Genomic DNA, 11,752 nt, shown 5'->3' on the forward strand with positions numbered 1-11,752 from the left:
TAAAGGCAAACCACTTTACATGGTATACAGAGTCCTGTGATACAACACAAGGACGATGAGCTTGACTGTGTGGGAGAAGGACATGCTGTCTTCTCTCTGTCATGTACAGTACTCATTATATGTGTTCTACAAACTACTCTGCCTCTACACGCAGTGCAAAACAGATAGTTGGGACAGTCAGTACATGTCTAATTCAGGCAGAGATGCTAACATCTGTAGTAAAATTGCCAAGGCTCAGAGCTGCTTTACATAATGCTCCATCATTATATGAAGTATCTTCAGTTGGATGGTCAACAATTTTCCATTTTTCAAGCTGTTAGCACTGGTGATGTTGTTTGCAAGGGTAGAAGAATATCTAAGCAAGTATGTCTCTTGCTGGCATCTTTTCTGATGTCCCGTGGTATGAAGGATCCAAGAATTTTGGGTTAAATGCTGTCTCAGGGGGTTGAGGCCATATCTTGATGGTTTGCAAGCTTTCCAAAAAAAAAATGCAGGCAATGAATAGAATTTCTAAGCCAGAATTTAGATGGGTGCTCCCAGTTTCTTCCGGAGAACACTTTACTATAATTAAAGGAATTCGTTTTAAATTTTAGCAAGAAATGAACCATTTTGTTAATTTTGAAGCTTTTGTTTTAACTCCATCTCTTTGGTGCGTTCCTTTCTTTTTACAATGATTCATAGAGACATGTGTCAGGGTTTCAGTCAATTATTTTTAAATTGATTATGCATTTACTCTAAATAATTAGTACTCACTGGTTGAGTGTCATAAGAATGGGAGCATTGTTCACCAATCACTTAACTGAAAACTCATTTATTTATTTCTATTTATATGACATGGTATTCATTCTATGAGTATGGCAATTTGCTCTTCATATTGCCATCAGAGAAATAGTTTAATTTCTCCTATCAAATTCATTTAACCTTTGAACTACTCAACTACCCCCTTTCCTCCACATATTCCAACCACCCCAAACAATTCTCCATAAGCATTCCATTTCTGTTAGGGATAAAAACCAACATCTGTCTTTATTATTACTCTTTGCTGCACTCTTGCAGCATTAAATGATGTTTGTCTTGTCTTCCAATTCTTTCCCCCCAACATATGTGCCCCCTAAAATATCTAAAATATATATTCCCCCCTAAAATATCTTGCCTCTACTTCGGTATTAACAGAGCACTAAGACTGGGTCTGTATACTGGTCTACCGAAGCACAAACAAGGTAGGGAAATGCTCTAGAAACTCAGAAATTAAAAGGGGAGGGAGAAATAAATTTTGGAAAAGGTTTTACATGAGTGTACCATTTTGTTGCAGGATGATTCTATCAATCGAATACTATGGTCTATCTTTGAACACACCAAATCTCAATGGCGATGCCTACTTGAACTGTTTCTTCTCTGCTGCCATTGAAGTTCCAGCCTACACAGTAACTTGGCTTCTTCTCCAGAGATTTACCCGCAGATTCTGCCTTTCAGGCGCACTTTTCCTTGGAGGCAGCGTTCTTTTTTTCATCCATCTTGTACCGTCAGGTAAATTTTTCAAATACTATTTATCATTTCAATGAACGTGATTTCATGTAATATTTTGTGGTAAGTTTAAATTTGCAACTGTGTAATAAGGTAATGGTTTTATAACCATGTATGTTGAAAACTGTTTTCTACATTCCGTTCATTTATATCTTCATATATCATAGAGAGAATAGTGAATCTGGAAGGGGTGAGAATTGGGAGCAATATTTGACTGAAAATTAGTCTGGATCAATTGAACTGTTGTCTCTAAATCTACTAAATAACATACTGAGAATGGTACAAATGCATTATGCTTTCTGTGCTTGTAAGAACTACATCCTACATCCCATACACCAATTTTCCATCTGCAAGGAGCATGGAGGAATGCTTCATGACATTTTATAGTTTAAAACAGAGCACCTACCAAGAAAGGGAGAGTGGAGGAATGAGCAAATTAATACTAACATCAAAATAGCCGTTGAGGAGACTTTGAAAGAGAATATGAAAAACAAGATTCTTTGGGAGGAAATTTAAGAGCATAGGGCCTGAGCAGCTGAAGGTTTCTGTGAGTGCTGGTGCATCAAGGTAAACATGGCTGGATTGAAAATAAAAAAAAAAATTCTGGTGAGGCTGATGATCAGATTAGGTAAATTTTAAAATGATTATGAGCATTTAAAATATATTGGAGAATATGAAAGCAACATTGATTATCAAGAACACAGGGCGATCATAAATTGGTAGCAGAACTGGGCTTGAGTTAAGCTTCTTGAAAGTGTATGGTAGAGATAAGCGTAAGGAGTACCATGAGGGCTTAGTATACTGAGAGTAAGCAATGAAAGGTTGAAAGAAAGTGGTGCTGATGATCAAAATGGAATTTATTTTCCATTGAACTAAAAGGGGGGGGGGGCAAGACTATGAACTATCTAGTTCAATATGATAGGAACCGTGGGAAGGGAAGAAGCAGAAGCAAGGAAATGGTGAGAGGCAAGAGCAATGGACTAAGTGGTTTTATTACTGCGCTGGATGAAACGTAACAAACTGGATACTAGAAAATCAGTTTTAGCATTGGGAATAGATGAGGGGTTGGGAGAAGTTTGTTCAAAAGATTATTCAAGACATTATCAGTATTTGTCTGAAATTAGTATGATATCACTAATGGCAACATGCAAATACTTGGGAAGGACTTCTTTATATGGAAGTGGGGAAGAGAGAAAAATTAAAATCATTGTAGGAGATGCAATGGCTGTATCTAGACAGAAGGGGACAAAGTTCCATCGGCATTTTTCCACAGAACTGGATGGAAGTGTTAGGGAGGGATGATGGGATCAAACAGATGGAAATCTGAGTATACAGTCTCAGAACTTACTGATTATTCCTTTAATTTGTTCTATTCTTGGTGAAGTTGATTTTTAACTAGAATATAGAGATTGAAGCATGAATTCAAGTTCAAGTCTATTGGTGTCAGAGGTATATTGTATATACATAGAAGTTAAATAGCACAAAAATTACATTTTGTAGCTGCTGAACAAGATAAGTCAGGCCTAACATAATGAAAACTGAAATTAATATATACATTATGCATAATTTCTGGATACCATTTGGAAAGCATAGGATATATATATCCCAAAGAGGAAGAAGTATTCTAATAGAAAGATGACACAACCATGGCTAACAAGTCAAAGTGAACATAAAAGCCAAAGAGAGGGCATATAATAGAGCAAAGATCAGTGGGAAGTCAGAGGATTGTGAAGCTTTTCAAAACCAACAGAAGGCAACTAAAATAGACATTAAGAAGGAAAAGATGGAATATGAAAATAAGCTAGCCAATAATATTAAAGAGAATACCTAAAGTTCCTTCAGATTCATAAGCTGTAAGAGAGAGGTGAGAGTGGATATTGGACCACTGAAAAATTATGCTGGAGAGGTAGTAATGGGGGACAATGTAACAGTGGAAAACCTGATTGAGTATTTTGCATCAGTCTTCGCTGTGGAAGATACTAGCAGTATGGCGGAAGCTCCAGGTGTCAGGGGCATGAAGTGTGTGAAGTTACCATAACTGGAGAGAAGGTTTGTGGGAAACTGGAAGGTTTGAAGTTAGATACATCACCTGGACCAGATTGTGTACACCCTAGAGTTCTGAAAGAGGTGGCTGAAGAGATCATGGGGACATTAATAATGATCTTTCAAGAATCACTAGTTTCTGGAATGGCCAAAGGCCACTCCACGCTTCAAGAAGGGAGAGAATCAGAAGCAAGGAACTATAGGCCAGTTAGTCCAAACTCGGTGGTTGGGAAGATGTTGAAGTTGATTTTTAAGTATGTGGTTTTGGGATACTTGGAGGGATATGATAAAATAGACTTTAGTCAACATGGTTTCCTTGCCTGATGAATCTGTTGGAATTCTTTGAGGAAATAATAAGCAGAATCAATAAGGAAGAATTGGTTGATGTGTACTTGGATTTCCACAATGCCTTTGAAAAGGTGCCGCACATGTGGCTGCTTAACAAGCTATGAGTCTATGGTATTAAAGGAAAGATTCTAGAATGAATAAAGCTGTGGCTGATTGGCAGGAGGCAAAGAGTGGGAATAAAATGAACCTTTTCTGGTTGGCTTTTGGTGACTATGGTGTTCCACAGTGGTCTGTGTTGGGACAGATTCTTTTTACATTATGTGTAAATTGATGGTTTTGTTGCAAAGTTTTTAGATTATATGAAGGTAGGTAGTTTTTACGAAGTAAAGAAACCACAGAAAGACTTTGACAAATTAGCAGAATGGGCAAAGAAATAGCAGATGGAATACAGTTTTGGGAAATAAATGGTCATATGTTTTGGTAGAAGAAATGAAAGGGAGAGAAAATATAAAAATCTGAGGTGCAAGGGGACTTGGGAGCCCTTGTGGAGGATGCACTGAAGATTGATTTGCAGGTAGAGTCTGTAGTGAGGAAGGCAAATACAATGTTAGCATTCCTTTCTAGAGGACTAGAATATAAAAGCAAGGATGTAATGTTGAATCCTTATAAAGCACTGGTGAGACCTCATGGAGTATTGAAAGCTAGTTTGGGCCCCTTATCTTCGAAAGGATTGCTGAAATGGAGAGGGTTCAAAGGATGTTCACAAAAATGATTCCAGGATTAAATGGCTTGTCATATGAAGAGTGTCTGAAGGCTCTGGGCCTGTATTCACTGGAATTCAGAAGAATGAGGAGTGACCTCTCTGAAACCTATCGTGTGGTGAAAGGCCTTGACAGAGTGGATGTGAAAAAAATATTTCCTATGTCAGTATAGTCTAGAACTAAAGGACACAGCCACAGGATAGAGGGGTATCATTTGAGAGCTGAGATGAAGAGGAATTGCTTTAGCCAGAGGATAGTGGATCTGTGGAATTCTTTGCCACAGGCAGTTGTGCAGGCCAAATCTTTATGTATTTTTAAGGCAGAGGTTGATAGATTATTGATTTATCAGGGCATGAAAGGATACAGGGAGAAGGCAGGAGACTGGGGCTGAGAGGAAAATTGGATCAGCCATGATGAAATGGCAGAGCAGACTCAACAGGCCAAATGGCCTAATTCTGCTCCTGTATCTTATGGACGTATGTTCTTATAATTCACACGTGCAAAATCAACACAACTATAGTTAACATTTGAGCAAGAAAAAAAACTATATAGTTTGAAAAAGTTGGGATGTTGTGATGAGAATTTCAGATGAAGTGATATGAGGATTGTGCATTCTGTTTGTTCCGAAGTTCCAAGTGCCAGTGCATCTGTGTGGGAACCTCCAGGTGTTATATAGAGATAACTATATGAATACAAGAACACATCAGGTTTTAGAGAGAACAGTCATCCAACCAGTGTGAATGATATGCTTTTTATTTTATGTGTTTTATTTAACTCGTTTATAGTAGTGATGTAACTGTAGGGTGATTTTCTGATTAAGTGTCTAGCAAATCTTATTTGGAAGTCGTATTGGACATTATAGGATATGCTTTTGGGATTTTCTGTTCAATAAAACAAAAGAACGGTCTTTTTGTCAGTAATTTTATAATGCGCTCACAGCATAATTAGAATTGGAATCGGTTTATTATTGTCACATGTACTGACGTTTCACATGCTGTTCATATAGATTAATTCCAAACACAGCAGTAAAAGGTAAAACAGTAACAGAGTGCTGAATGAAGTGTAGTAGCTACAGAGAAAGCGCAGTGAAGGTAAGCAATAAGGTGCAAGGTCATTGACAGATTGTGAGGTCAAGGGTCAATCTCACTGACCCATTCAATAGTCTTATAACAGTGGGTAGAAGTTGCCTTTGAGCTTTAATACTTCTGTATCTTCTGCCCAATGGAGAGTGGAGAAGAAATTACTCTATGTCCAGATGGCTGGGGTCTTTGATCGTGCTTACTGCTTTACTGAGGCAACAAGCAGTGTAGACAGAGTCCATAGAGGAGAGGCTGGTTTCCGTGACGTGTTGAGCTGTGCCCATAGTTTTCCACAATGCTCACTCAAATAAAAACAATGCGTGTCTGTTGATTATAGAAACTAATTCTTATTGATCAATGTATTTTCCAACAAGTTAAACGTTACCTGTGTTTTTTTCCTAGATCTTTCAGTACTTACCACAACACTTGTTATGGTTGGAAAATTTGTTATTACTTCTTCCTTCTCTATGGTTTATGTCTATACTGCTGAGCTCTACCCAACTGTGGTAAGAAACATGGGTGTCGGAGTGAGCACAATGGCCTCCAGGACAGGCAGTATCATCTCACCCTATTTTGTTTATCTTGGTAAGATACTGGAATTACAATTTCACTACTTATTTGGAAACTTCCAGGTTTAATCTGTAAACTTGGTGCTGGTATTCTTTAACATGGCATATACACTCGATGGTGACTTTATCAGGTATCTCCTATACCTTTCTGTTAGCTTAAACCAATCTGGTCATTCTCTTCTGACCTCTCTCATTAACAAGGAGTTTTTTTTCCCCATAGAACTGCTGCTCACTGGGTGTTTTTGTTTCTCGCACCATTCTCTTTAAACTCTAGAGACTGTTGTGCATGAAAATCCTGGGAAATAAGCCAATTCTGAGGTACTTGAACTACCCTATTTGGCAGCAACAGTCATTCTGTGGTCAAAGTCAAAGAGCCAAGGCACAAGGCCCTGACTCCAGCCAGCATAGCTCTCTGGGTCTTTGATGCATGCAAACCTCCAAACCATGACAAGATTGTGGTCTTTTTGGAGGTTATTTATTTTAATTTATTCATTTTTTCAGCTTTGGGTATTCTTCATCTTTAGAATCTTTTTATTGAAACATAATCTTCTACAGCTATAAAATGATACAAAACTTTAACAAGTTGATAAATATACAATTAATAAAGCAGAAGAAAAAACTTATCAAAAAAGCATAATATATGATAATGAAAAAAAAATTGATATAAAGAAAGGAAGGAAAAAAAGAAAACTCCAATTTACTAAAAAAAAAGAAGCCCCACTAACTACAAGAGAAAGAAAAAGAAAAAAGAAAAAAAAATTAGGAATCAGCTCCCGGAGCAATACGACTTACCATCATCAATAAATGTAAGAAAAAGAATCATCAACCACCAATTCATGTTTATATAGAATAAAATTGGAAGAAGACCATATAAAATAATTCAAATTAACTGATAATATTTGGCAACAGAGCCCCATCTTCTTTCAAAATCGAATCGAGGATCAGAAGTCCTACTTCTGATTTTCTTCCAAACTAAGACATAACATTACTTGAGAAAACCATTGAATTAATGTAGGGACAGAGGTATCTTTCCATTTTAATAAAATAGCCCTTCTTGCCAACAATGTAACAAAGTTGTTCACCATTATTATTTAACAAAGGAAAGACTGTCTAAAATATTTCCTAACATAGACAATCACTGTGATAGGTGTAAAACTGAAGTAGCCACTTTGTCTCATATGTTCTGGTCATCTCCTTCATTAAAATCTTTTTGGAAATCTTTATTTTCTACAATTTCTAAAGCAAAGAAAATTAATTTATGACCTAATACATTAACTGTTCTATTTGGAATACTTCCGCATCATGTTCAGAGTATTTTATCTTCAGCTCTGGGCATTATTAGCAAAGTCAATATTTATGCTTATTGTGAATTGCTTTTCAGAAAGTATGATGTACTATCATCCTGAACTGCAGTCCTTCTGATTAAATAAATTTCATAGTGTTGATGGGGAGTTGCACGATTTGGATTTTTTTTTATACTTTATTTTTTTATTGAAGTTCATCATCAAACAAACATTTCCATAAGATGTACTTCAGACATTGTACATATATATCATATAATCATATATATATCACAAATCTCCACAAAGTATTTATCTGGGGTATACACCTATAGAAAAGAGTGAAAAGAAAAAAAACAAGCAAAAGGAAAGAACTATGTACAAGTAGGCAGTGATCTTTTTTTTACAACAGATTCATTGATTTGTGAGAATAAAATCAGGCCTATGAGGCATTATGTAGTTAAACCATTTTTCCCAGTATGAATCAAATTGTTCCGGCTTATGGTTAACAGATGCAGTTACCTTCTCCATTTTGTAAATGTCCATTGTAATTTCCATCCATGTATTTAATGTTGGGCTCTCCTGCGATAACCATTTCCTAGTAAGAGTCTTTTTACCAGCCACCAACAGTATATTCATTAGATATTTATCACTTTTCAACCATTCTTGAGGTATATATCCAAAATATATGGTCTTACTCTCTAAGGGTATTTCACATTTAAAGATATCTTGTAGGGCATTGTGTATCCCCCCTAATAGTTTTTGATAACAGGGCAGTCCCAAAAATATGATAATGATTTGCATTTTGATTTCCACAATTTCTCCCGCAAACGGAGGTTACTATCATAATGGGATTTCTGAGAGGGTGTAATAAAATATCTTATTAAGGTCCTGTAAGTATGAGTCAAGATGATATTTTTCAAATCAGAAAGATATGGAGAGAAGCTTGCAGCAGGTGATGTTCCCAACCCCTGAACCTTTTATCATTCATGGTGATGAAGTTGTGAGTCAAAACGTACTACTAACAAAATAACACATTTTATGACATACATTTTCACAGGTGCTTATAATGAACTTCTGCCCTTCATGTTAATGGGAAGTTTAACAATCCTGTCAGCAGTTCTAGTCTTGTTTCTGCCTGAAACAATCAATAAACCTCTTCTGGAAACCATTGACCAGATGCAGAATATCAAGTGGTAAATATATAATTAATTTTCTAGTTATTCTCACTTTTTTCTCTCTGTAGGAACCACTATTTACGTATTATTTTAAGGTAACTCAAAATGTTTTACATGTCCAAAAAGAAAGGCTTTATGGACATATTCTGTGATTATAAACTTCATTAGATATATAATTTATGAATCCTATGGAATATACAGCAAAGAAACAGGACATACCATCAATATAATCCATTCTAGTTAATGCACTTAATGAATTGCCTCAACTTCCAACTACTTTATCTCAGTCTTTCAGGCATTTTTTCTATTTTCCTTTCTCTAGTATATTTCCCCTTTGAAGGGAACTAAGCTATTTTTTGTGGCAGTGAGTGAGGAATTCTAACTAAATGTAAAGTAAAAGCTGCAGATGCTGGAAGCTTACAAACAGATTCCTGGAAATGCTCAGCAAGTCAGGCAGCACATATGGAAAGGAAAATCAATTAACATTTTAAGTTGAAGACTATTTACCAAAATTGGAAACGTGAGGCAATGTGCGGGGAGGCTGGTTATGGAATTCATTGGATAAAGGGAAAACCTCTGATAGGCAAAGCCAGATGCATAATCTGCAGAATGTTTCCACCAGTTCCTCTCAAATTTACCTTTTTTTTGTCAAATTCATCCACCCATTCCTATTCAGAGCCTCTTAATTTCCATTGCTAACCTTCTTGTAGTTCACATTTTGTGTCATCTGTATTTTTGGAAATTCTATCTTTCACCCCCAAGGTATGGCCCTGGTACTGAGCCCACTCTACCATATCCTTTGGTGCAATAAATAGAGATTCACGATAACACTACATTCCCTGTCACTTAACCAGTTTTCTATCCATTAGTCCTCTAATTCTATGCTTTTTCTGTCATGATGACAAGCCTTTAATGTTGCATCTCATTAAATAAAGTACGTTTTTGGAGTCCACTTGAATTACATCAGCTCTACTTCCTTCATTGATATTTTGCATTACTTCATCAAAAATCTCTGTCACTTTAATATAATCCACATTAAGGAAATTTATGATAGCCTTCCCTGATCATCTTCCCTAAACCATTGCTAATGCTAGGAATGCTTTTTATTTCCAGTATCTACCCACTGCTGAGATCCAAGAAGACTGACCTGCAATTGCTATTGGTTTAGTCTTATATACCTTTTAAAATATAGTTTAAATAAAGAACGGACAAAATTTAGGGCTAGGGTTAAAGATCTTCAATCTCTTAAGTAAGTACAAATAGATTTTCAACTATCAGGGAAACAGTGAAACATGTCAGGAAACCTTTGTTAACGTTTACTCTCTAATGATGTTTTCATCCTTTTGTTTCAGCTTCAAATGTAGAACTCATTGCACCAATCAAGACAGTTCGGATAAAAATGAAACAGTTGAAAAATGGGATGGTCATTATGAAGCAAAAGATTTGACCTAGCTCTTGCCATGATTCTACAACATTGAGAAATTGGACACATCTTTATTATTGGGGCTACAGTGTACAATGTTATCGAAGTCAAAGTACGTTTAGTGATACAACTATAGTACTCAGGGATCATTGTAAAAGCTAGGTTGAGAAGGAACTTGCATTTATTCATTCTAGGAAGCAAACTTTCTCTATTTGCTCAGATCCTGAACACATTAAAATTTAGTCTTCTAATATATCATATTCTGTTTATCCAGGGATAGATTTTCACCTTTGATAGGAACAAATTTTGTGTTTTTTTTAAGATCAAGACAAAACCTTACCTTGAGTTTGAGGTTGGGTATGATCAAACGTTCTGGACTGTGTCTCAACAGCTTTTTTTAATAGATGACTGTAAGTTACAGAATCCAAACAGTGCATTCATTTCAGCTGTTGCTTTCAACTTTTTCATTTATTCCTCTCTTCCACAGATGTAATATTAAAACTAAGATTTGAAAGGGGCTATAATGGTATGGTGGTATCTTGATTAGTTTATTGGATTAGTATCCACATGACTGGCTGGTTGATTTAAAAGTATCATATTGAACTCTTTAACAGGAGTGAGAAGTTTATTTTCTTCTTAGGCATGGACAATATGAAATCTCATCAACATCTGACTGAGTAAGAAATAAAAGTGCTCTCGTAAAACTAAAGTCAATGGACATCAAGGGTAAACATTCCTTTGGCATCAGAATTCAAAGTAAATATATTATCCAACTACATACTCTATATAAGAAAAACTTATTTATAGAGCACTGTTCATGCAAATGATGTCGTTCAAAGTGCTTTATAATGGGATAAAGTGTAAAAGTGAAAACAAAAGACAAAAATGTTAGTTAAAAGCAAGATTAAGTAAATAGGCTTTGAGCTGCCATTTAACTGTGTCAAATGAGTTTGCATCTCTTATGGCTTTAGGTATTGAATAGGAGAGTAATTCAAAAAAAGCTGAGGGAGAATGTTTAAGTTTAAGAGACTGGTGCAAGAAAACCAGAGAACTCCAACAGGATTTTAAGACAAAAGTGATTCTGTGATATACTCCAGTCTCAAACCATTGAGAGCTTGAAAAACAAGTAAATGATCTTTAAAATCAATTCTAAAAGATACGGGAAGCCAATGCAAAGTACTTAGGATGGGTGTATTGTGCTCCCTCATTCTAGTTAAGCAGTGGCTCTCCGAATGACTTTAAGTTTGTCAATAGATTGCTTTGGAAGGCCAGTAAAAAGTGCATTGCAGTAATCTAGTCTATTTGATATAAAGGCATGAATTAGTTTTTTCCAGCATCATTACATGACAGAAACAAACATACCTTTGCAATATTTAATTGTAGAGTTGCTGCTCTAGTCATTTTTTCTTTTATATGGGATTTAAAATGCAAATCTGAATCAAGGATAACACCTAGGCTTGTTTCTTCTGATTTTACAAAGGCAGTCAAGTTCCAAAGTTTATCAAAACGTTTATCTCATTTGGCCTAGGGACCAACCAAATGTATTTCAGTTTTATCTTCATTTAGTTCTAGGAAATTCTTACTCATCCACTTGTTTATTGCAGCCA

The 11,752-nt window shown here is 35.9% G+C and overlaps 1 protein-coding gene across 1 annotated transcript in view; it reads left to right on the forward strand.

The window, feature by feature from the left end:
- LOC132405271 (organic cation/carnitine transporter 2-like) overlaps nt 1–10,174 on the forward strand; it is a 52,945-nt gene extending 42,771 nt beyond the window's left edge. Inside the window, exons 7-10 of the mRNA XM_059989950.1 lie at nt 1,313–1,527; nt 6,098–6,280; nt 8,605–8,740; nt 10,075–10,174. Coding sequence (XP_059845933.1) covers nt 1,313–1,527; nt 6,098–6,280; nt 8,605–8,740; nt 10,075–10,174 — 634 coding nt within the window. The remainder of the gene's footprint in view (nt 1–1,312; nt 1,528–6,097; nt 6,281–8,604; nt 8,741–10,074) is intronic.
- Nucleotides 10,175–11,752: the final 1,578 nt, after the last annotated feature.

This window comes from Hypanus sabinus, chromosome 15 (assembly GCF_030144855.1).
Source record: "Hypanus sabinus isolate sHypSab1 chromosome 15, sHypSab1.hap1, whole genome shotgun sequence".
Classification (NCBI taxonomy): domain Eukaryota; kingdom Metazoa; phylum Chordata; class Chondrichthyes; order Myliobatiformes; family Dasyatidae; genus Hypanus; species Hypanus sabinus.